We start from the raw sequence: 26,087 nt of genomic DNA, 5'->3' as shown, positions 1-26,087 counted from the left end.
ACATACTGTTTCTATGCAGTATAACCTGTTTCTGGTATCACAATGTACCGTGTTATTACCGTGTTCCCTAGACTCAAAGTACTTTGGGGACAGGTACTGTTCATCTCTCTAATCTTCTACACTTAGTTCTTGGTATGTTGATGCTACCTATACTAAACTTGCATTCATGATGCATTGTTAGCAGTTCTGAGGAGCTTGATATGGCTTATTTGACCTGTAACACTGTAAATCGATTTATTCCAGATCGCTCTCCTGTTTTCAAAGGTGTGAATTTCAGGTTTTTTAGATATTAAATTTAACTAAATAACTCAGATTTATTTTAAAAAATACTTTCATACTTCTGAAATTTTTACCAAATAGGAAAATTCTGTCATTTTGTCTTAAGAATGCAGGTTCAGGTACACATTTTAAATTTTAGTGCTTCCCATTCATCTTAGCCAATGACCAGATATTCTTTAAATAGATCTATTATAAGTAAATATAACTTATGTATTTGCATTTTTAAAACTATAAAACAATGTGAAATACTAGGTTGAGTACTTTTTGTTGGCTGGGGAAATCTACTTTAAGAAATGTTGTAATGCGGGACCAGCAGTTAGCGTAATGGCTATGTTGCTGGACTCCCACATAGTCGACTGCGGTTCAAGTCCCGGACCTGGCGGCTTAAACTCACGCCAGGCGCGTGTGCGTGCATGCCCAAGATCCCGAGAGGAGAATGTAGGAGAAGGGATTGCGGCGTGACCATCCCCCCTGGGGGGTGATTTCTTGCTTTCTGTCTCTCTGTCTTTGTCTGGTGAGTGCACGCGCCCTATAGCAAAAACCTCTCCAAAAAAAAACAAACAAAAAAAGAAATGTTATAATTTAAGGCTTTTGATCAGAAGAAATGAATAAGGGATCATAAAAACAGATGTCAGAATGGGGAAGACAGTAGATCTCAAGAAGGTTAGAATTTATCATCTATTTGATTTCAGGTCTAAAATCCAATACTGAACATTTAATTTTATAAATTTTGAAGAGCTAGTGGGGAAGTATAGTTCCGGGATGAAAAAGAACTATTAATACATGATTCTTAAGTTATCCTATTTTATTTTTAGATTTTGGTAAGAAAGTCTAGTAAACCACTTTTGAGTCCAGATTATAACATCATATGATGTATATAAAATATCATGGAGAGGAGAGGTGAATTGAAATGAAAAGCTGGATAGGGGCCAGCAGGTGGTGTGGTAGTTAAAGGCACTGGACAGACTTTTGTTTTGTTTCGTTTTGTTTTAGTTTTTGCTATAGGATATGTGTGCTTACCAGAGAGACAAAGATAGAGAGGCAAAGTGAGAAATTATCCCCTTATGGGGGATGGCCACTCTGCAGTCCCTTCTCTAGTTTCCTCTTGGGAATTTGGGCATGTATACACACGAGTCATTGTGATTTTCAAGCCACTGGGTCCAGGACTCAAACAACATAGCAGGCCACGTGAGATCTAGCACCTTAACCTCCCTCCCACCTACTGGCCTCATGTAACTGTTACTATAGTATATTGTTGTAAGTATTGTTAAACTCCCACCGTACCTAATTCATAAATTAAACTTTATCATAGGTATGTATGGATAGTGAAAACCAGTATGTGTAAGGTTTGGTGCTATCTGCAGTTTTAGGCATCCACTGGGGGGCTTGGAACACGTCCCCATGGGTAAGGGGGGGACAACTGTATTCAAGTTCAGTCTACAATATAGTTCAATACTGAATAGTTTTATACTAGGAACTGCATCTTATTTTAGGCAAGAAACTTAATGTCATGGGCCTGTTTACCCGGATTAGATGAGTTTCGGCCTTTCCTTGCCCTTTTCTGGTCTGAAGAAGGTAAATAAATGCTAGAGACAAAGGAATATTTGCTTAAGTTTTAAATTTTGATTGGAAATAATTAACAGTATCCTGAAAGTGTTTTTGTTTTTAAAGGTTTTTCCAGATATTTGTAAAAATATTTTACTTACTCAGTGTCTATTATAACAATGATTTAATTTTTAAAAATGCCATTGTTGCTTAATGTATTAGTTTTATTGATTCATTACTTGCTTCATCTACTTCTGATAATCAAGATAACTGTAGTTTGGAGCTAATGTAAATCAACCTGATTTTTTGTTTCATTTCTGTTTTAGCCACCGGAAAGGCAAATTGTGGTTGGAATATGTTCCATGGCAAAGAAATCCAAATCCAAACCAATGAAGGAAATTCTAGAACGGATCTCCTTATTTAAATATATCACAGTAGTAGTATTTGAAGAGGAAGTTATTTTGAATGAACCAGTAGAAAACTGGCCTTTATGTGATTGTCTTATTTCTTTCCATTCTAAAGGTATTAACAAAGTGGAGAGCGGAATCCCTTTCTCCTCTTCTATTATGAAGCTAATACTAATTGTAGAATATTGAATAAAACAGAAAATTAAAATGAAACTAACACATTCCACAGATAGGGCATGTTAACTTTTTGATATCATTTTTCTAGGCGTCTGTGTTCTTGCTTTTTGTGTGTGTGTCATAGTTTATATGTAATTGTTTATACTTAATATAGTTGTAGTATTATTTGAGATTATTTTTCCCCTCCATTTTTTAAAATAATCTGATTTTGACTAGCTATTCGGATATGTAATAATATATTTAACTAATATCCTAATGTTGGAATGGTTTCCAGTTTCCATTGTTAAAAGTGAGGTTGTGATGAACTTTTTGAGTGTATATCTTTGTTTGCATCTCTAAGTTTCTTAAGATAAATTGTTGAGTTCTTGAATATTTTAAGCCCTTATGTTTTTGTCATATAGAAAATGATCTGTCACTGCTCATATATGTTAACACCTCAGTTCTTAAAAACTTACTATTTGAGATTTTAGATATTATTTGCTATCTTTAATTAATCAAATTAAAGTGTCAGTTAAATATTACTTCACAGTAAAGTCTACTAATCGGAATTTTTGCTAAGGTGTATCTGAAAATATGTAACATAAGAATCTGTGATTTAATGAATTTTCCAGTAAGAATTATAATTTAAAAGATGTGCTCTCAATTTTAAATCTATCACTTATTTAATCATCACTTATTACCAAAATATGCGTAGTCACACGTTGTGTTTAAATCTTTTCAGCAGTAAGAAAATTGGGCATGATTGAGACTTTTTGTGCTCCCATAGCCAAAATTGGTTTTCATTATTTCATAGAGAAGTCAAGACCCTGATCTTTGCAGACTGAAGCCTCTCATTTCAGAGAACTTTAAAATTTGTTTATCCTTGAAAGTAAGGTATTCTTCCCTTACCATCACATGGTTATTCCTATAAAAGCTTTTTGCTTGTAAAACATTGGTGCTATATCTAAGATCATACCTGATGAACCATCTCTTGGTAAGGAAAAAGTTCTTCAATAACAAAAAAAGCAGAATAGATGTTTTTCCTCTCTCTCTCTTTTTTAATTATTTAGGAGGCTTCAGATAATAGTGAGATCTTTATAAGTGATGAAATCTGAGAGTCTTTTAATAACTTGAAGGATTTGTAATTTGTGTAAGTGATTTGGAGTATAAAGTATCTCTATCTCTATTTTAAATTTTAAAAATGAAGAGAAATTTAAATCAGTTAAATGTTTAACTAACCATAGCATTTTGTTTTGTCTTGTTTAGTTTAGAGATTTTTGTTATACGGTGAGTGAGCTCACTGGAGAGACAGACAGACAGAATGTGAGAAATCACCCCCACCGGGGAATGGCCATATTGCAGTCCCTTCTCCATTCTCTTTTCGGGATTTTGGGCATGCATGAATACGCACCTGGCATGATTTCGATCTAGGCCTGGAGCCATGGTCGGCCACATGGGAGTCCAGCACCTTAAGTGCTATTTCACCTGCTGCCTTTTTATTTTTATTTTTTTTTAAATTTCAGTATGCTTTAGTACTTCCTTTCCTAACTATTCTGTTAATGCTGCAAACTATAGTGTCTTTGGAAGTACATTTAGTACTCTGTAGTTATATCTAAAGTTACACATGCTTGCTAATTTTTACCTTTTTCTATAGACAATATTCATTAAAATTTTGTCATTTAATGAATAATAGATAACATTTATTGAGCGTTTACTATGCTGTGCTAAGTGCATTATATAAGGTTTTAGTTCTTCAAAAAGCTTAGTAGGTAAGACTTCTATAATACTCATTTACAGCTGAGCAGAGACTTAGAGATGTTAAATAAATTTGCCCAAGATTACATAGCCAGTGAAAGATGGCAGCAGAATTTGAACACTGGTTTATACTCTTATCTGTCAAAGTATATTACCTCTCTTAATGATATTGTAATGGGGGCCGGCAGGTAGCATGCTGGTTAAAGGTGCTGGACTCCCACATAGCCGAATACCTGAAAGCTTGCTTTCTCACTTTCCCTCTGTCTCTCTTCCTTGCTCTGCTCCTCTCTGGTCAAATTAAAAAATAAGAAAGTAAATAAATTTAAATAAAATAAGTCTTAAAAAAATAATATTGTCATATATTGGTTGGTTGGTTTGTTTTAAGGTCTCTTTTTACCCTAGTGCTATTTGATTATTTATTTTCATTGTAACTAGTACTTCTACCAAGTTTTGAGAGCCAGTTCTTGCTAGTTTAGCATTGACCTGGCAGCAGCATGATTCTAGTAGTATATTGTATATTTTCGGGATAGCTTTTTCTGTGTGAGTTAATTTTTGTTTTTGCAGCTCTTTTTAAAGGAACACAAGTTTTTTAAATATCAGCTATTTTATATGTATAGGCATCAAAATAGCTAGATGAGAAGAAGAGTCGTATGTATTTTTAAAAATTACTAGGTGATTTATGATACTTACGTTATTTGTATGTAGATTTTTCTTTGTATATGAAGTAATCTTGATCAGGTGACTGACTAGTACATCAGTGCTCTTAAGTATGGCTGTATAATTACTGGCTTGCTGTGCCTTATCAATCAGATTAACTAGATAATACACAATTTAATAGCATAAGGTTAAATCAAGGTTAATTGATATACCTTTTATAGAAGGAGGTTATGTGCATAATGAAGTTTTTTTTCATGAGGTGGCATCAGTTCAGGTCGATAAAGCTATAGATGTCAACTATCTTAAGATTGTATAGAATATGTTAATAATATGTGTTCTTAGGATTTCCACTGGACAAAGCAGTTGCCTATGCAAAACTCAGGAATCCATTTGTAATCAATGACTTGAATATGCAGTATCTCATACAAGATAGGTGAGTGGTGAAGTTGGCTGAATTAAGGGAAGGAAAATTAGCATTTATTTAGTGACTGCTATACACTAGCTTGGCAACCGATGTTTTCCCATACATCAGTTTATTGTATCTTCAAAATAGCACTCCAAAATAAATATTTATTATCTATTTTATAGATGAGGACATTTTAGAATCAGGAAGTCATTAACTTGCCCCAAGACACAAGTAGTTCCCCAAGCAATGGGACAAAGACTTCAACCAGATTTGTGTATTTCCAGAGCCTACTAAATCACTGAAAATTATAAACAGTTTTTCTGCCATGTGGCTGATGATTAAATTTGGACTTAACTCATTATAATTGGATTTTTTTTTTTTAGTGATAGAGTATACTCATATTGAAAAATATTTTGCTATAGTCATCCTTCATTTAACAGACCAAATCACAGATTTCTTAAATTATATGTTAATGTATTTTTTTTATCTAATTGATGTTTCAGTCTAGTAGTTTCTCTAATAACTTTATCAGCATTTTGTTTTCTTTTGTGTTACCATTACAATGTAAGATTATATATATGAAAATGCTTTGTCAAATATAAGGCCTATAGTTTTTCTGCTTTTCTATTTTTTATGTCCTTTCAGAGCATAACATAACATTATTTAGTATCTAAAAATTTTAAACATTGTTTCTAGTGTTAATCTGTTAATGCATGCTTGTTTTAGAAATTTGAAAAATAAAAGAATAATGAAAGCCACTTTTAATTCTGTTATTGAATCTGCCATTTTTTAAATATAGAAAACAATGTATAATATAAACTCACATTTTACAAAATTAGAATCACTTTTCTCTTAGTAGACTGAGCATGAGGTTTTTATGTGCTATGTTATGCTATATTAACTTTTTAATCATTTCCTTTTATATATCTATATTGATTTTAAAAATTAGTTTCTTAGTGTTCTACAAAAAACTTCATGCATAAATTTCTGTTTTAATTGCTGAATATTTCCTTAGAATACATTTTTTAATATTTGAAACATATTTGATCATTTTAAAGGTAAAAAGACTGATGTTCATACCTTTTTTAGTAGTAGAACAGTAATAATGTACTTTAAAAACAATGTAAGAGTAGTATCATTGTGACACTGACACAGAAGGGATGCTTCTTCCTTTTCTTACAGAAGAGAAGTATATAGTATTCTTCAAGCTGAAGGTATTTTACTTCCTCGTTATGCAATTTTGAACCGTGACCCAAATAATCCCAAAGGTAAGAGTAAGAGATTTCACGTCAACTGCGTTTTGCCACTTGACATACTTTTAGACCACTTCCCTACCATAATTAACGGGATGGAATTTAAAGAATTACATAGTATTCGGGGCCAGCAGATGGCATGGTGGTTAAGGGCACTGGACTCACATGGCCAAGCATGGCTTGAGTCCCAGACCTGACAGCCTGCTTTCTCACTCTCTATCTCCCTCTCTCACTCTGTTCCTCTCTGGTCAAATTAAAATAAATAAGTAAATAAAGTTAAATAAAATAATTCTTTAAGGGAAAGAAAAAATTACTTAGTCATTTTTTTTTTAAAGTGAACTCAACAAGTGTTGTATTTGTTTAAGATATGACCTTGTGAGCTAAAGGCTTATTGATAATTTAGGAATTATCTATCCTGTTTTTCATCTGTCTACATTTGCTGTATCTCTTAGAAACATAAAGACAAATTCAAAAATTATATGCTCAGTAAATTTGTATTGATTAGGAGTAACCAAGTTATTCATCTATGACTATTAAATTAAATATTAGAAACTTCATTGTATGATCTCATAGTTCAGTATCTGGTGACTAGGAATTTTCAAATATTACTATTTACTGGGTCATCGGAAGGCATGATGTATTTTTCTAGGCAAAAATGCATCTTGACTTTTCCAGTGCCCCAGTGTTACTAGGAGGTGTCTTCAGAAAGTTTATGAAAAATGCACATGATGAAAAATCTATGAGAGATTTTGAAATTGTTTTTTTCTTTTTTAAGAGATTTTTGCCATAGGGCATGTTTGCTCACTGGAAAGAGAGCAAGACAGAGCCAGTGAGAGGAAAAGTGAGAAATAATCCCCCTAGGGGGCATGGCCACATCACAGTCCCTTCTCCTCCGTTTTCCTCCTGGGATCTTGGAAACTGCACATATGCGCCTGGTGTGATTTTCCAGCCACCTGGTCCAGGGATTCAAACCATGGCCAGCCATGTGAGAGTCCAGCAGTGTTAACCACTATACCGCCTACTTGCCCCAGAATTGTTTTTTGTATGGGGGTATACTTGTTGTACTTTAATTTAATTTTCTATGAACTTTTAAAGTCCTCTCATTTAATTTTTTAAAAGAAAAATTTAAAAAAAAATTATTCCATTTAACTTTATTTATTTTAATTTGACCAGAGAGGGACAAAGCAAGAGAGAGAGTGAAAGTGAGAAAGCAAGCCACCAGGTACAGTACTTGAACCATAGTCAGCCATTTGGAAGTCCAGTGCCCTTAACCACCAAGCCACCTGCCGGCCCTCAGAAGTCCTCTCATTTTAGAGCACAGTTTGCTTCATTTTCCCTAGTTATCTAAAACATGTAAACTGTACATTACTTAGTCAAAGGACAAGATAAATGTTTTTCATAACAGTATTCTGATAGCATTGAGTATTTTGAGGATTTTTGATGACTTTATTGTACCTGAAAGCACATTTTATTACACATTGGACACAGCATTTTGAAACAAAGAACTTTTCTCATTTTTCTAGAAGTGAAAAATTAACTTTCTATCTGGATTACTTACTTACTCTACATATGGATTACTTTTCTAATGTGAATAATTTCATGGTTTTGATTACCTGATACGAATGATCCCACACATTTGTCAAAAGATGGTGGCATTCTGGAGTTACTTCTTTGTCCTTCTTTTTCTTCATGATATAGTACAAGTGCACATAGAGACAGAAAAAGTGGGGGGCGGGAAGGGTCACAGAAAGCACCCGGCAGTGGGACCTGGTCATACCACAGATCTTCTTCCAGTTCTCCATATTCAGGATCCTAGGCATGCGCAGCTCGTGTATTGCTGATGGGGCCAGGATTGAACCCTAGTCTTCCAGAGGGGATTCTGCTTCTCTTGCACAATGTTTAACCATTGTACTTTGGGGCCAGCCTTCGTCTTTCTTAATGGCATCATTTCACGTCTAACTTTAAATTTTGTGGCATGGTAAACTTTAAATTTTGTGGCATGGTAGTGTGAAATGGCAAACTGATAAAAAGTTTTAGAAAGCACTGATAGTTCTTAATGCCATGTACATCATAAATGTTGGTAAATGTAGTTTGCTTAAATATCTAATTAAAATTAAATAAGTACGTTGTCTGAGTTTATTTTTCATTGTACTCTTTCTTCCAGTAAAAATGTTCCCATTAATAATACAGTGTCTACGTAATATAATGCACTGTGTAATTTTCTTGGTATTTTGTTTGATTTATAGAATGCAACCTGATTGAAGGGGAAGATCATGTAGAAGTAAATGGGGAAGTTTTCCAAAAACCATTTGTGGAAAAACCAGTCAGTGCAGAAGATCATAATGTTTACATTTACTACCCAACCTCTGCTGGGGGTGGGAGTCAGAGGCTCTTTAGGAAGGTAAACCTTTGTAATCTTTGTATGAATACTATTCTTCATAAAAAAAAAGGAACAAAGCATTTAATAAAACTATTATTGAATTCTTGAAAAGGTATTATTTAAAGGTAAATTCACAAAACTGATACTAAATGTTAGAAAAGCAAAGCATTATTTTACTTAATGATGTTAAGCAGGATTTCTATGGAAAAAAATGCTAAGAAAATAACTTTTTTTTATAACCTCCCATTTGTATGTACATCAAACCAAGAATTCAGATAAAGATCATCAGTCTTTTTTTTTTGGAGAGTTTTTTCCTGTAGGGCACATACGCTCGCCAGAAAGAGAGAGGCAGAGAGACAGAACGCGAGAAATCACCACCCGGGGGGATGGCCACACCACAATCCCTTCTCCTCCATTCTCCTCTCGGAATCTTGGGCACGCACACACATGCGCCTGGCGTGAGTTTAAGCCATCGGGTCTGGGACTCGAACCATTCTCGACTACATGGGAGTCCAGCGACAGCCATTATGCTAACTGCTGGTCCCAAAGATCATCAATCTTTTAAAAAAATGGCCCAGAAAATATAGTTCATTGAAAGTAATACTGATAACATATATACATGAAAGTATGTCCAACTGTACCCATAGTATAATTAATGTAAAACAAATCTAAAATATGAGTTGTGTTAGTTTTTGGATTGGTGAAGATAAAAAATATTGAGATAGTTAGGAAGCAACAAAGCTCAAACATTTTTGTCAGGAATGCAAAATGGTGTAGACTCTTAGAAACAATCAATGTGTCAGAATTATAAATGCAGGTACACTTATAAACAGTCATAAAATGCAAATGAAGAACACAGTAAGATACTTCTTTTTTTTTTTTTTAAAGAGGTTTTTGCTATAGGGTGCATGTGCTCACCAGACAGACAGAGACAGAGAAGCAGTAAGTGAGAAGTCACCCCGAGGGGGGATGGCCACTCCGCAATCCCTTCTCCTTTATTCTCCTCTCTGCATTTTGGGCACGCACACACTGGCACCCGGCGTGAGTTTTTTGGTTTTTGGTTTTTGGTTTTTTTTGAGAGGTTTTTCGCTATAGGGCGCGTGCGCTTGCCAGACAGAGAGACAGAAAGCGAGAAATCATCCCCCAGGGGGGATGGTCTCGCCGCAATCCCTTCCCTTCCATTCTCCTCTTGGGATCTTGGGCATGCACGCACATGCGCCCAGGGTGAGTTTTAAGCCACAGGTCGGGGACGCGAACCACGGTCAACTACATGGGAGTTCAGCGACAGACATAGCCATTACGCTAACTGCTGGTTCCCATACCCGGCATGAGTTTTAAAGCCACCAGCTCTGGGGTGCTAACCGCGGTCGACTACATGGGAGTCCAGCGACATAGCCATTACGCTAACTGCTGGTCCCACAATAATATCCCCCTGAAGTGGCAAATATTAAGAAGTCTAATAATATCAGTTATAGATTAAGAATGTAGACCAGAAGGAACTCACATATTTTGCCGGTGAGGCTCTAAATTGGAATAGTTTATAAAAGATTAGAATAGTTTATAAAAAGATTTTGGCTTTATCTTCACAAGTTGAATATGTACATATTCTATCATCTGGCAATTCTATTTCTTTTTTTTTTTTTTTTTTACAAATTATGTGTTTTTTGGAGAGATTTTTTTGCTATAGGGTGCATGTGGTTGCCAGACAGAAACAGAAAGACAGAAAGTGAGAAATCACACCCCCCCCCCAAGGGGGGATGGCCACATCACAATCCCTTTTCCTCCATTCTCCTCTTGGGATCTTGGGCACACATGTACATGTACCCGGCATGAGTTTAAGCCACCGGGTCCAGGTCTTAAACTGCAGTCAACTACGTGAGAGTCCAGCGATGTAGCCATCATGCCACCTGCTGGTCCCCTTTGAGAATTATTTATTTAGTTAGTTCCATTTGTTGTTGTTATTATTATTATTATTATTTAATTTGACCAGAGAGAGAGAAAGGGAAAGTCAGGTTTGGGACTTGAACTACCATGGGCCATGTGGGAATTCAGCATCTTTAACTACCATGTCACCTGCTGGCCCCTGACAATTCTATTTCTAAGATATATGCTAGGAACATTCTTGCACAGATGTGTTGTGAGAACACTTAATAAGAATGTTCAAGGCAACATTGTTGCAATAGTCAAAGCTTGGAAAAAGCCTAAACATAACTTAAGAGAATGGATGAATTCTGGTGTATTTACATGGAAAATTCTGTAGTAGTAAAAAATGAACAAATTTGAGTTATATGCAGTAACATGAATGGATCTTAAAAAGATAATTCTTAGGACCAGCAGATGATGTAATGGTTATGTTGCTGGACTCCCACGTAGTCAACTGTGGTTTGAGTCTTGGGCCTGGTAGCTTAAGACACACTGAATGTGTATGCTTGTGTGCCCAAAATCCTGAAAGGAGGATGGAGGAAAAGGGATTGCAGCATGGTCATCCTCTCCCCCCTCCCCCCCCAGGGCAGGGGTGATTTCTTGCTTTCTGTCTCTCTTGTTTTTCTCTGCCTGGTGAGCGCACATGCCCTATAGCAAAAATCTCTCTGTGAAAAAAAAAGAATTCTTGAAGTTTATTACATTTATTACATTTTTATCCTCTTTAGCTTACAGTGAGCATAGGAAATAATATATGCAAATTATATAGAAAGTGTTTTTTTAAATATCCAGGGGGTTGAAAAAGGATATTTGAACATTCCTAAAATGGTTAACAAAGGTTATATTATAAGAATTAGAAAAATAATTTGATTACACATTAATGGACATCTTTTGGTTTCAGATTGGCAGTAGAAGTAGTGTTTATTCCCCAGAAAGCAATGTACGAAAAACTGGCTCGTATATATATGAAGAATTTATGCCCACAGATGGTACTGATGTTAAGGTAGGATTAACTAAAGTATGTTTCAATTTTCTACTAGGGTGGTACTAATATTAAGATATGTTTGATTAGATTAAATTTCGTGTTTTGAGTTTAAGGAACATTCTTTTTTAAACTAGCTATATCTAACCTCTATTCTGTACCTTTTGTTTTTCAGTTAGGGATTCTTAAAACTGTTTTGTACGTGAGCACCTCTGACAATCTGAAACCTATGGACCCTTTTTAAGTACAGTGTTCTTAAAGATGTAAAATAAAACATTACAAAGGAGGACTACAAAGGAGAGAAACTTACCAAAATACTTAAAAGTCAGCTTTGTTATATAATAACATATATGCTACTTTAAAAGGGCATTCAGTAATAAAACAGCAATTAAGGGCTTATAGTCAATACAGTTAACAAGGAGTGGTAGTATAAACGGTGTTTTGAGATCCGTGACAGTAATGTGATATGAACATATCTGGAATTTCAGTTGGTGACAGATAAGGTTTAATTCCTTTACCTTCAGCCAGTCTCTATAACCAGAGAATTCTGATCCTGAGCCTATCTTTTTTTTTTGAGAGTTTTTTTTTTGCTGTATGGTGCGTACGCTCGCCAGACAGACAGAGACAGAGAGACAGAAAACCAGAAATCTCCCCCCAGGGGGGATGGCCACGCCGCAATCCCTTCTCCTCCATTCTCCTCTCGGGATCTTGGGCATGCATGCACACGCACCTAGCATGAGTTTAAGCCACCGGGTCTGGGACTCGAACTGCGGTTGACTACGTGGGAGTCCAGCGACATAGCCATAACGCTAACTGCTGGTCCCCCTGAGCCTATCTTTAACAGTTACCTAGTGAATTCTCTTTGGCCACAGAACGGTAACCAGATTCATAAGCCTGCCACACAAGACATTTCAGTCTGTCCTCTGTCTTACAAACCGTATTTCTTGCAGTGTAAACTACATCCAGTGAGTTGCCCTTACCAGGATACATCATGCTGTTTGGTGCTCTCTGACTTGTATTTGTTGCCTCTACTGAGAGTGATTTTTCTTCTCTTGTCTGTATTTAGACCTACCTGTTATTTATTTATTTATTTATTTTGGAGAGGTTTTTGCTATAGGGCGTGTGCGCTTGCCAGAAAGACAGAGAGAGACAGAGAGACAGAAAGCAAGAAATCACCCTTTCAGGGGCGATGGCCACGCCGCAATCCCTTCTCCTCCATTATCCTCTCGGGATCTTGGGCATGCATGCACACGCACCCAGTGTGAGTTTAAGCCCCCGGTCTGGGACTCAAACTGTGGTCGACTACATGGGAGTCCAGCAACATAGCCATTACTCTAATGCTGGTCCCTAGACCTACTCTTTTAAAAAATTTCTTTTGGTAGTTTTCTCCTATAATATTTTATAATTACTGATATCTTCCCTTTGTTAAACTAAAACAGCTTGGGGAGTTAGCATTGTATATGAACTAGCGTTTCCTTAAAATGATCAGTACAAGAGTTTTATATTGATAATGAAACTTCAGTCTACCAGTTTTGCCTTATAATCAACTACATATAGCCTTTCCCAATGTACTAAAAATTTTGTCATGTAAATTAGAAGATGTATCTTTCTAATTGGGGTCTGAGCAACTCGCTATTGATTTCTTTTTTTCCCTTTGGGTATGTTGTCTCTTGGTTATATACTCACACAAGCACACACTCACACGTACATTTACTTGACATTTGTCAAAGGTTTATACAGTGGGTCCAGATTATGCCCATGCTGAAGCTCGAAAATCTCCAGCACTTGATGGCAAGGTGGAACGAGATAGTGAAGGAAAAGAAGTAAGGTACCCTGTTATTCTCAATGCCCGAGAGAAATTAATTGCTTGGAAAGTCTGCCTTGCCTTTAAGGTAAGATGTTATATAAGCTACATATATAGACCCTTGTAAAAGAATTTCTAATTTTCTTTTTTGACTAAGAGACATCATTTGTATTTATAATAAGAAAAATAAGCTGAGAAAGTAAGTACATATGAATGGCTCGTGTACTTTTCCAAAGATTTTTGTAGTGCCTCTATCTTATATTTTTATAGTGCCAATATATTCTTTTCTTAAGAATCATTTATTTTATTTTATTTGTTGTTATTACTGTTTTGATTATTTACTTGATCAGAGAGAGACAGAGAGAGAAAGGGAAAGTGAGAAGGCAAGCCGCTAGGTCCAGGACTTGAACTGTGGTTAGCCATGGTTAACTGCCCCACCTGCAGGCCCTACCAATATATTCTTTTTGTATTTTATAAAAGGAAACCTTGTTAGTTTATTCAGAGATTATGGAAAGTAACTCAGCTAATCAGTGTTTAAGGATATTATCTAACATATTTTTTAAAACTGGTTGTCAAGTATTAACTTTCACGGAATTCATAATTTTTTTGTTGAATAAAAAGGATCCTCAATGTTCAAACCTTGACAATTGATCTTTTGGCCTAATACATAATAAAATATGTTCATGAAAATAATATAAATGTATTTTTGGGAAGAAAGCATTTTATTTCTGACATTGACTAATTTTCTTAATCTGCATTATTAGGTTTTTATCTAATTACAGTGTGGTAAAGATTTAAATATTGGAAGTTGTTAAATGATAAATACTTTGTGTCTTAAGGATTTCTTGGAATCTATTTCAAGAAAGGAAGGCTAGCCTGTAAATGTGTTTTAATAGCCTTATTGCAATTGTTTTATTATGCCAAGAGTCCAGAAACCATGATTTAACATCACATTATACTTATAAGCAATTATTTGATTTAAATGAAGATCAGGAAGTGCTTAGAGCCTGAAAATGAAATTCATACATTTTAGCCATCTTTTCTCCCAAGTAAAGTGACTATTTCAGGTGCTCACAAATATGTGTTTGGTAGGGTTTAAAAGATTCACAGATATAATTGGACATTTGCTCTGAGTTAAGTCTTCAAAAGTATTTTTTTTATCTGTTGATGATATCATATATGATAATATCTTTAACTGAACTAATATGCAGTGTATTTATGCTGGAAAAATTAAAAAACAAAACAAAAAATTTTTCCGTTTTTTGTATTAAAATGATGTAATGTCTACTAGTACTAATTTATTAGTACCTTTAATAATTTTTGGCTTTGTTTTTTAAAGAAATGTTAAAGAGGTTTTTCATATATTTTTTGCATCTCTATGCATTATAACATATAGTCTACTTCATGAGAAGGAAATTAAGGATTAGATGATATATATAATGGATCTTTGGCGTACTCACATTAAAGATAGTCATTTTTACTTACCGAAGCAAACCAATGTATATAATACACTTCTAGGAATTTATAAATTTGATATGTTTCATTACAACTGGAAAACTGTTTATCTTAAAAATTTGAATGCAACCTTAATGTTTATAACTTATTTTAAATAGCAAACCGTCTGTGGCTTTGATTTGTTACGGGCCAATGGGCAGTCCTATGTCTGCGATGTTAATGGCTTCAGTTTTGTGAAAAATTCCATGAAATATTATGATGATTGTGCAAAAATACTTGGGTAAGAATTTTGAAATTGATTTTTCTTTACATATTAGTTATTCAGGAGCCAACTAACTGTTAATGTTAGATTATCAGGATCTTTTCATTCTAGACTGAAAATGAGGGTCGGGACCAGCAGTTAGCGTAATGGCTATGTTGCTGGACTCCCATGTAGTTGGCCGCAGTTCGAGTCCCAGACGTGGTGGCTTAAACTCATGCCATGCGTGTTTGCGTGCATGCCCAAGATCCCGAGAGAAGAAAGGAGGAGAAGGGATGTGGCGTGGCCATCCCCCCTAGGGGGGGTGATTTCTCGCTTTCTGTCTCTCTGTCTTTCTGGTGAGCTCATGCACCCTATACCAAAAAAAAAAACTTCTCCAAAAAAAAAAAAAATGAGGGTTCATAAAATAATACCTTCAAACACTATGCCGGATCCTTAATTATACTTTGGGTTACAAAGACAGAGTAATTTATGGTCACTGTAGATGAAGGCCTAAATATATTTTAATGTCATAGATTTAGAAATGTATAGTGATTATTAATCACAATAATTTATTAGAATACCTTGTTCCTTAGGTTTTTACTATATAATTATTAGGTCATTGGGAAGATATGACGTATTTTTCTATGTAGAAATGTGTCATGATTTTCCTGAAGACCCAGTATAATTGAGGTTTCATATTCTTACTTAGTAGTGTAAAATTAGCATTCATGATATAAGTAACCAGGTTAAAATAGAAATATTTGTAATTCAATATTATTTTATGTGACAATTTTTCCTGTAAGAATGTTCCTTGAAGATATTCTCAATAAGATTCTCAGGTGAGGGGCCAGCAGGTGGCGTAGTAGTGAAGATGCTGGACTCCCATGTGGCTGACAGTGGTTTGAGTCCCAACCAGCAGCCTGAAACTCATGCAAGGCTCGTGTGCATGTGCACCCAAAATCATGAGAGGAGAATAGAAGAGAAGGAATTGTGGCATGGTCATCCCCCCAAGGGGCTGATTTTTCATTTTCTGTCTCTCCAGCGAGCATACACACTCTATAGCAAAAAATCTCTCTCTCAAAAAAAAAAAAAAAAGATTCTCAAGTGAATGTATAAGAAATTATTCAAATAGAAATACCATTTTTGTATTCTTTGCCCTGTTTTTTTTTTATACATTTACTGAGAAAACTAGCAAGGCAAGAACTACTTTTAAGAAATTTGATCTGGCATGGCATGGTGGTTGGGGCACTGAACTCCTACATGGCCTACCGCGGTTTGAGTCCCAGACCTGGTGGCTTGGTTTCTCTCTCTCTCTCTCTCTCTTTCTCTCCCTCATTCACTCCATCTCTCTCTGGTCAAATTTTAAAAATAAATAAATAAAGTTAAATAAAATCTTAAAAAAAGAAAAAGTTATTTCAAGTACACATGGAAAAGCCATAGGAAAATCACATATTAAAATGTTTAGAATCAGTGGGGCCAGTAGGCAGAATTGTGGTTAAGACACTGGACTCCCTCTATATGGCCGACAGCCATCTGAGTCCTAGACCTGGTGGCTTGAAAATCATACAGGGCACATGTGTGTACATGCCCAGAATCCCAAGAGGAGAATAAAGGAGAAGGGATTGTGATGTTATCATTTCCCCAGGGGTTGATTTCTCACTTTCCCTCTCTGTCTCTCTCAGGTAAGGGCACACACCCTATATCAAAAAACCTAAAACAAACAAACAAACAAACAAAATCAGCTTAGAATCATCTTTTATATTGGGCCATCGAAAAGTTCTTTGTAAAAATGTGTCGTGACTTTTCTGACAACCTGATAGTGTGTTTTAAAGATTCTTCAACTTAGCCTTAGAGTAAAATTTAAGGGGAGTTTGCTAAATTTCAGCATGAATAAATAATAAGCTTAAACAAAATTTAAAAATCTTGTAATTCCTTAGACATATCTCCATTGTTAACCTTATTAGTAAAATGTAATAGTGATTTTCTAAAAATGAGCCTATTTAGAACAGCTTGTAAGTTCAACAAGCTGATAAGAAAAGATTAGTGGCTACAAAGTGACAACCTGAAATTCTAAAAAAATCTTGTAATTCCTTAAACATATCTCCATTGTTAACCTTATTAATAAAATGTAATAGTGATTTTCTAAAGATGAGCACTTTAGAACAGCTTGTAAGTGCAGTAAGAAAAGATGAGTGGCCACAAAGAGACAATCTGAGGTTCTAGAATGGATGAATTAGATACTGTATAATAGTGATTTACTTGACTCTAATGTTGACTTATATTTTAAAACTGAATGAGTAAATGATTCCAAAATTTGGGTATCACTTTTGGATATGTGTGCTTTTTTTTTTTTTTTTTTTTCCACTGGAGAGACAGAGAGACAGAAAGTGAGAACTCACCCCCCTCGGGGATGACCTCGCTGCAGTCCCTTCTCTATTCTCTTGGGATTTGGGGCATGCAGTCACATGTGTTTGGCATGTTTTAAACTGCCAGATCTGGGACTTGAACTGTGGTCAACTACGTAGGAGTCCAGTGACATAACCATTATGCCATCTGCTGGTCCCGTTTGTGTGTGTGTAAGTGTGTGTGTGTGTTAATTGCAAAGACTGCATGCATTCTCCAGAGAGACACACAGAAAGGAAGGGACAAAGACTCCTAGATGGGGTGTAGTCAATCCCTTCTCCATTTTACCTTCCTATTGAGATTTGGGACATATGTGCACCTGGGGTATTTTTCAGACCTCCCCAGGGCCAGGATTCACACTGTGTAGTTGGCCACGTGTAATCTTGTTCTTTTTCGTGACATGTCATGGAGCTAGCCCCATTGGTCTATTTTGATCTAGCAGTTTAGAACCGCCCATCTCATTTTTCTCAATCAAATTTTATTTTTGGGTTATTCTCTATGTGGTATGATCATGAGGTAGTTTACTTTAAACTCTTAAGATTCTCTATCACTGTGTCATGAAGTACCCAATTTTGTATTAAAATGAGCTAATTTCTATTTTTTCCTTGGTTTTTTTTTTTTTTTTGGTCTTGAAGAAATATTGTAATGCGAGAGCTTGCTCCACAATTTCATATCCCTTGGTCCATACCCTTAGAAGCTGAAGATATCCCAATTGTACCAACGACATCTGGAACTATGTAAGTTCTAAGAAATTCCTTGAGTTTTCCCTGTCAATCTATGTTATTACAATAATTCTGAATGATTTTTTTTTTTGGAGAGGTTTTTGCTACAGGGCACATGAGCTCGCCAGAAAGAGAGAGAGACAGAGAGGCATAAAGCAAGAAATCACCCCCCGGGGGGATGGCTACACTGCAGTCCCTTCTCCTCCATTCTTCTCTCAGGATCTTGGGTATACATGCTCACATGCCTGGCATGAATTTAAGCCACTGGGTCCGGGACTCCAACCATGGTCGACTACATGAGAGTCCGGTGACATAGCCATTACGCCAACTGCTGGTCCCAAATTTCTGAATGATTTTTAAATATAGTGTATATTTTTATATGATTTAGTTTGAAGATGGAGGACTAGATTATATGCTTTTACAAAGGTTTACTGTACTAAAAATCTTTCATATTGTTTTGAGAAAAATCTTGAAACATACTTAGGTGTATATATATATATTGTTTGTTTGTTTGTTTGTTTTTTTGAGAGAGGTTTTTGCCATAGGGCATGTGTACTCACCAGCAAGACAGAGAAATGGAAAGTGAGAGATCACTCTGCAGGGGGAATGGCCATGTTACAATCCCTTCTCCATTCTCCGTTATGGATTTTGGGCACTCAAGCACATGTGCCCGGTTTGAATTTTAAGCTGCCAAGTCTGGAACTCAAACCATGGTCTACTGTGTGGGAGTCCAGCAGTATAACCATTACACCATCTGCTGGTCCCCATACTTGGGTAATTATAGAGCTGTACAATCAATCAAGCCCTAAAAATAAAAAAGACAGAGCTGATAGATGGCGTAGTGGTTATGGGTGTTGGACTCCCACATGGCTAACCTTGGTTCAAGTTCTGGAGTTTTGAACCGTGATTGGCCATGTGGGAATGCAGCAGCTGCAACCACCACGCCACCTGCTGGCCCAAATAAAATAATTCGGAAAAAAAATAAAAAGGGTTCATAGTGTTCTTACAACTTTGACTCTTTCAAATTATATCTTGAGGTGAGTTAATTATATCAGCGTTGCCAAAGTGTTTTACACAAACATTCTACTAATGAAAGTTACTCCTTGAAAAGTCAGGTGAAGTAGTATTTTTCATGGTGCAGATTTGAAATAGTAAAAGATGGCTGTAATGAAGTAATTAGATGTTCCATTAATGTAGATGATATAAATCTTAAGGAAGTTTTCTTTTTTGTTATTTTAGGATGGAACTTAGATGTGTCATAGCTGTCATACGTCATGGGGATCGTACACCAAAACAAAAAATGAAAATGGAAGTGAGGCATCAAAAGTATGTTTTAAAAGGAATGATTTATTCTTCATGGGGTGTGTGTGTGTACGTGTGTGTGTAGTTTTTTTGCTATGGGGTACTTGTACTCAGCAGAGAGAGCTGGGAGGCAACCCCTGGAGGGATGGCAATGTGATCCCTTCTTCTCCAGTCTCTTCTTGGGATTTTGAGCTTGCACACTCAAATGCCTGGTTTGATATTCAAGCCATTTTCCAGGACTTGAACATGCAGTTGGCCCTGTGGAATCTAGTCACCCTAACCTCCATACTACCTATTGGCCCCTCATAGTATAATTTTAAGATTTCTTATAACTGGTAAGCTCTCTTGATTAATAGCATATACAAAAAGTTTTATATACTAGTTCTTACCCATTAGGATTTAAACCATTAGGATTTGTACAACTGGATACATACAAACTTAATTTAAAATAATTACATATGTCAATGTCTGAAGATGATCGTGGTAGTATCTATAAATATCAGTGTGACTTGGCTTTCATTTATTGTTGTAAAAGGTGCTCTATTTAATCTTGGTTTATCTTTCTTTTAACATTGTATCATGAGAGTTACTAAGCTTTCAGCCTTCCAAAAAAAATTAGTCAAATAAAGTTTCTTTTATTTATTTAGTGTTTGATTTAGAGGTGATAGAATTTGAAAACCTGGGGCCATTAAATATATATTGACACATATCTTTTAATGAGTATCCACTGACTTCATAGAATATATAATACAATCTATGTTCAGTTTCCATCCGGAAACTTTGAAAGTATCAAGCTGATTATTAACTTAAGATGGTTTAGGAAAGTACTAAATTTTGTTGAAATAGAGGAGTAACATTGTGTAATAGAGGAAACATAATACTTGAAATCAGAGACCTTGAATTCTTGTTCTATAACCATTATTTATTAATATTTATTCATTTAGTATATGACGGTAATAATTATTGTGAATGACTAGTTGTGCTATGTCTCTTTTAAAGATTTTTTGATCTTTTTGAAAAGTGTGATGGATATAAATCTGGGAAATTAAAACTCAAAAAACCAAAACAATTACAGGCAAGTATATTTGCTTTCTCATTAAGTTTAAATTTTTTAATAGTGTAATTACATAAAAATTCAAATCTTTATTAATTTATTTAATAGGAAGTATTGGATATTGCACGACAGCTTCTTATGGAACTGGGACAAAATAATGATTCTGAAATTGAAGAAAACAAACCAAAACTTGAACAACTTAAGACTGTATTAGAGATGTGAGTATCTTTTTGAAACCATTCGTTGATAGTTGTTCTGTTTTGTATGTGTGACTTTCCATTTTAATTTCCTTCGCAGTTTGATCAGGTTGTTTTATTGAAGGTTATTGTTTTAGTTTTAATTTCGGTGAGGAGATTATAAGAACACATCACCTTTGTATCTTCTATGAAGTAGTGCTTAGAATGAAGGCCCCTTATGAACTAGCCCTAGATTCAGTACTGTTGAAGTAGAAAATTTTTAAACTGTACTTTAATCAAATAAAGTTAACTCACTGATGTTCCTCTTATGATCTGTACATATTTGACTACTTATAATCTTATTTCCTTTATTTTGTAAATACACATTTGTATATTTTTAGAGAGAGAAATTTTTGCTATAAGGGCACGTGTGCTTGCTGACAGACAAAGATACATCACGCCCCAGCAGGATGGCCACACTACAGTCCCCTCCCTTCCATTCTCCTCTCAGGATTTTGGGCACGCGTGCACATGTGCGCAGCGTGAGTTTCAAGCTGCCAGGTCTGGGACTCGAACCAGCAATGAACAGCAGTGTGGGAATCCAGCAATGTAACCATTATGCCATCTGCTGGTCCCTACACATATTTTCACACATTTCTGTATATTAGCCTTCATCAGAATTATCAAACTTTTATAGTAAAACTTTTTTGTATTTTTTTTTTTAAGTGGTGAGAATGACTACCTCTGGCATAAAGTTTTTGCTAGAATTTTTTTTTTTTTTTAGTCTGTCATAGGGTGTATGTGCTTGCCAGGGAGAGAGAGTGAGAGAGAGAGAGAGAGAGAGAAAGAAAGACATAGAAAGAGAATGAATGAATGTGAAAAGGGATCCCCCAGGAGGTATTATCATACCACAGCCCTTTTTCCTTCTTCTTTCATTCTTCTCTTGGGATTCTAGACATGCATGCACATGTTCCCAGCATGTTTTTCAAATTACCAAATCTGGGACTTGAACCACACAGTCCTGTGGGTTCCAGACACCTTAATCATTGTGCCACTGACTGGCCCTCTGGTAGGATATTTTTAAAAATTCAATGAATTGGTTGCTTATGGAGGGGATATTAATATGTGGGATTTTGTTTTTTTTGCTATAGGGCACGTGCGCTCTCCAGAAAGACATGGAGAGACAGAGAGACAGAAAGCAAGGGAACCAGCAGTTAGTGTAATGGCTATGTTGCTGGACTCCCACATAGTCGACCGCGGTTCACGTCCCGGATCCGGTGGCTTAGAACTCACGCCAGGCACGTGTGCGTGCGTGCCTAAGATCCCGAGAGGAGAATGGAGAAGAAAGGATTGTGGTGTGACCATCCCTCCTGGGGGGTGATTTCTCGCTTTCTGTCTCTATGTCTCTCTCTGTCTGGCGAGCATATGCGCCCTATAGCGAAAACCTCTCCAAAAAAAACAAAAAGAAAGAAAGCGAGAAATCACCCCCCAGCGGGGATAGCCATGCCACAATCCCTTCTCCATTCTCCTCTGGGGATCTTCGGCACACACACACGCGCCCGGCATGAGTTCAAGCCACTGGGTCCAGGACATGAACTGCAGTCGACTACATGGTAGTCCAGTGACAGCCATTACGCTAACTGCTGGTCCTGGAATTTGTTTTTTATACATGGGTTTTAGTTTTTCTTTAGAATGCCACATCAATGTTTATCAAAATATTTTGCTTGCCATTTTATTTTTCAGGTATGGACATTTTTCTGGAATAAATCGTAAGGTCCAGTTGACCTATCTTCCCCATGGTTGTCCTAAAACATCTAGTGAAGAGGAAGGTATGTTGTTCTTAATGCTTATTGGTTTTTACTTATATGTAGTGCTATAGTATTCATTGATTGGATTTGGACCATCCCCTGCTTAGTAGTATAGGGGCTGGCCTACTGAATCAAGAAAAATAAAGTTGTTAACTATGCTTTCTAGTCTTTAAAAGATAGGTGTTACTGTTTTGGAACCTGGTTAGAACTTCCCTTTTATTCTAGGATTATTTCGGAAAGCGTATTTATTCTTGTTCGCCATAGGGAATTGATGGAGAGAGAGAGAATGAGAAAGGGGGGATAGTGAGAAATCATCTCCCGCGGGGATGACCACATTGCAATCACTTCTTCATTCTCCTTTCAGGATTTTGGGCATGCACACACATGTACCTGGCATGTTTATTTATTTATTTATTTTCTTTTTTGGGAGAGGTTTTTGCTATATGGCGCATGCGCTCGCCAGAGAGACCGAAATAGAGAGACAGAAAGCGAGAAATCACCCCCCGGGGGGATGGCCACGCCACAATCCCATCTCCTCCACTCTCCTCTCGGGATCTTGGGCACGCACGCACACACGCCTGGTGTGAGTTTAAGCCACCCAGTCCAGGACTCTAACCGCGGTCGACTACATGGGAGTCCAGTGACATAGCCATTATGCTAACTTGCTGGCCCCTACCTGGCATGTTTTTCAAGCTTATGGGTCTAGGACTCAAACCAGACAGACTGCAATGTGGTATTCAGCAGCTTTAAACACCATGCCACCAACTGGCAAGCGTATTTACTTATAACTGTTATTTAATGGTCCTCTTTCTTCCTCTTTTGATAGAGGAGAGCAAAGTATATAGGAAGACAACTTAAGAAACATGAAAAGACTACCTGAAAATATTAATAATCAACAAGTTTCTAATGTAAATTGATATTACCCTCTACCCAATAAATCAGAATAGTCAATTTAAATAAGGTTGAACTCCTTCAAGCAATTGGCAGAAAAGTTTATAAACTTATTTACCTTTCAAAAAAAAAAAAAATGAGCAGAGCTTGAGGAAGTAATTTCATGGAGACATGCAGATAGCCAGTATAATAATAATAATATTAATCTTTGCCTGTCACACTGGCAACAAAAATTATTATTCTTTTTCGAACTGATAATATAGAATACTGAGGAGAATACGTTGCGCTGATTCAAGTCTTGTATCCCTCTGCTCATGGAGCAATACTCTTTTAAATGCAGACCAATAAAATAGCGAGAGAAAGAGAGGCACATTTCCTCCCTCACCACTATCTACCTCAAAGGTGCAGCTTACTTCTAATAGTCTTCTAATAGTGGATGCACGGATTTTCAGCTGGCATCCAGTGAGCCCTGGTCTGGCAGAGGCCATCCTCCTAACACTTGGGTGAAATCCGTGAGCCCATCATTCTGAAACTTGTGCTGAGGAACAGTATGCATGGAACCAAAGAAGAACCAGTGGCAGGGGTGGTCTTTGGCCACATAATTCTAATGCTAAAATAAATCATGCATCATTTTGCATTGATTAGGAAATGCCAGATTAATTTTCCAAACAGTGTGAGGTCATTATCCCGCTTAGAGGAACTGAAGGAAGAGGCTAAGCCAGCAACCTTTGCCCTTTCAGTGTGTGCAGAAGCTTCACGGGAGGCACTGCAGAAAGGGAGGGCTCTCCTTCCGGCCAAAGACGTGAGGGAAAGTGCAGCAGCCACGAACAGCAGAGCCAGACTGGAAGGACGGGGAGATGGTGTTTCAGGCCTCACTCGTGCAAAAGGGAGAGTTTTCACTTTTTCCACTTGAGCCATATTACTGCTTTCATTGCCTGATAGAGAAAGGGCAGGGAAACAGACCAGCACCTGTTCACGGGCCCTTCTTTCTATCACCTTCCTAACCCCGCGAGGAGATACCATCATTCTCATCTTACAGAGGAGACTAAGCGAGGACGAGTGACTTCTTCTCAAGGCCAGATTATCAAATCATAACCCATTTTCCATGGAAAAGGTTGTCCACCTCTGATTTTAGGTCAAGGAAAAGGGTACTTACTTGCCTCTTAGGCTGTATGTGAGGGCAAAAGTCTTTGATGGTATAACTGTGAGTTTTTTGAAGAGCTCCCAGTTATAAAGATTAACATATTCTAACTTATGTCTGCCTTTCAGACATTCATTGCTTAAATTTTTGCAACTGTGAATATTGCCACTCTGAATATTTAGATTAGCCATCCCCTGCACATTTTATTACCTCCTTGGGACAGATTCTTTAAGTAAAGGTCAAAGTATAGGGCCATTTTTTGAAGTTTTCAACATATATTGCCAAATCACTTTTTTTAAAAAAAGTCGTGCCAGTGCCAATAGGTAGCATGGGAGTTGAGGTGCTGGACTTCCACATGGCTGATCACAGTTTGAGCTCCGGACCTGGTGGGCTTGCTTTCTCACCCTCCCTTCCCCTCTCCCTTTTTCTCTCTGGTGAATTAAAAAATAATAATGAAAATAAATAAAATAAAGTTGTGCCAGTTTATACTTCTACACATAAACTGAAATCCTCTTACATGAAATTTTAATTTTTTTATTATTTTTTTATTTTTCGAAAGTCATGAAATTTTTAAAGTACTCCCATATTTATTTTAACATCTGACATGTTGCTCTTGTCACACTTTGTGAATAATAGCAATACAGGTTAATTTCCCGTACCTTAATTTTTATGATAAAAAACATTTCATAAATAAATATAATTGAAATATCAATTAACTAACAGTTTTTATGTAAATATTATTGACCTTCATGGTAATAAAGTACATAAAACTACTAACTAGGTCCAGGGGAGGGGGACTTTTCTGTCACTTTTAATGAATCATAATTAAATTCACTTAAAATAATTATTTTGAAATTAACCTTCTTTCCCTCAAAACTCAGCACAAATCTTTTTTTTTGGAGAAGTTTTTGCTATAGGGCGCGTGCGCTCGCCAGAAAGAGAGAGACGGAGAGACAGAAAGCAAGAAATCACCCCCCAGGGGGGATGGCCACGCTGCAATCCCTTCTCCTCTCGGGATCTTGGGCACTCACGCACACGTGCCCAGCATGAGTTTTAAGCCACCGGGTCCGGGACTCGAACTGTGGTTGATTATGTGGGAATCCAGTGACATAGTCATTACGCTAGCTGCTGGTCCCATCTCAGCACAAATCTTAAGACCACAACAAAAGGACAGTTAAAGTTAATTATAGAACTCATTCACTTATGGTACCTTGCTGATATCTGAGAAAAATACGCTGGTCTGGGACATACAGAGATTCCACAATGTCAAACTTGAAAAGCTTAAGAGCAGCTTACATATGTTTTATTATTTGCATAAAATTTATTAGTTTGTATAAAATTTAAATGAGA

General features: G+C 36.5%; 1 protein-coding gene across 23 annotated transcripts in view; it reads left to right on the top strand.

Annotated features, from left to right (window-relative positions):
• Positions 1 to 26,087, top strand: part of PPIP5K2 (diphosphoinositol pentakisphosphate kinase 2) — a 93,636-nt gene that overhangs the window by 8,894 nt on the left and 58,655 nt on the right. For all 23 annotated transcript variants that reach the window (XM_014588925.2, XM_027772079.1, XM_027771993.1 and 20 more), the window contains 12 exons: positions 2,151 to 2,346; positions 5,142 to 5,232; positions 6,388 to 6,473; positions 8,705 to 8,859; positions 11,660 to 11,761; positions 13,471 to 13,632; positions 15,158 to 15,279; positions 18,279 to 18,380; positions 19,605 to 19,691; positions 20,667 to 20,742; positions 20,830 to 20,939; positions 22,641 to 22,726. In XM_014588925.2, coding sequence (XP_014444411.1) covers positions 2,151 to 2,346; positions 5,142 to 5,232; positions 6,388 to 6,473; positions 8,705 to 8,859; positions 11,660 to 11,761; positions 13,471 to 13,632; positions 15,158 to 15,279; positions 18,279 to 18,380; positions 19,605 to 19,691; positions 20,667 to 20,742; positions 20,830 to 20,939; positions 22,641 to 22,726 — 1,375 coding nt within the window. The remainder of the gene's footprint in view (positions 1 to 2,150; positions 2,347 to 5,141; positions 5,233 to 6,387; positions 6,474 to 8,704; positions 8,860 to 11,659; positions 11,762 to 13,470; positions 13,633 to 15,157; positions 15,280 to 18,278; positions 18,381 to 19,604; positions 19,692 to 20,666; positions 20,743 to 20,829; positions 20,940 to 22,640; positions 22,727 to 26,087) is intronic.

Source organism: Tupaia chinensis, unplaced genomic scaffold (assembly GCF_000334495.1).
Source record: "Tupaia chinensis unplaced genomic scaffold, TupChi_1.0 Scaffold000002_1, whole genome shotgun sequence".
In the NCBI taxonomy this organism is placed as follows: Eukaryota; Metazoa; Chordata; class Mammalia; order Scandentia; family Tupaiidae; genus Tupaia; species Tupaia belangeri.
The sequence above is the reverse complement of the archived record's forward strand: the minus strand, read 5'-3'. Positions and strand labels throughout refer to the sequence as shown.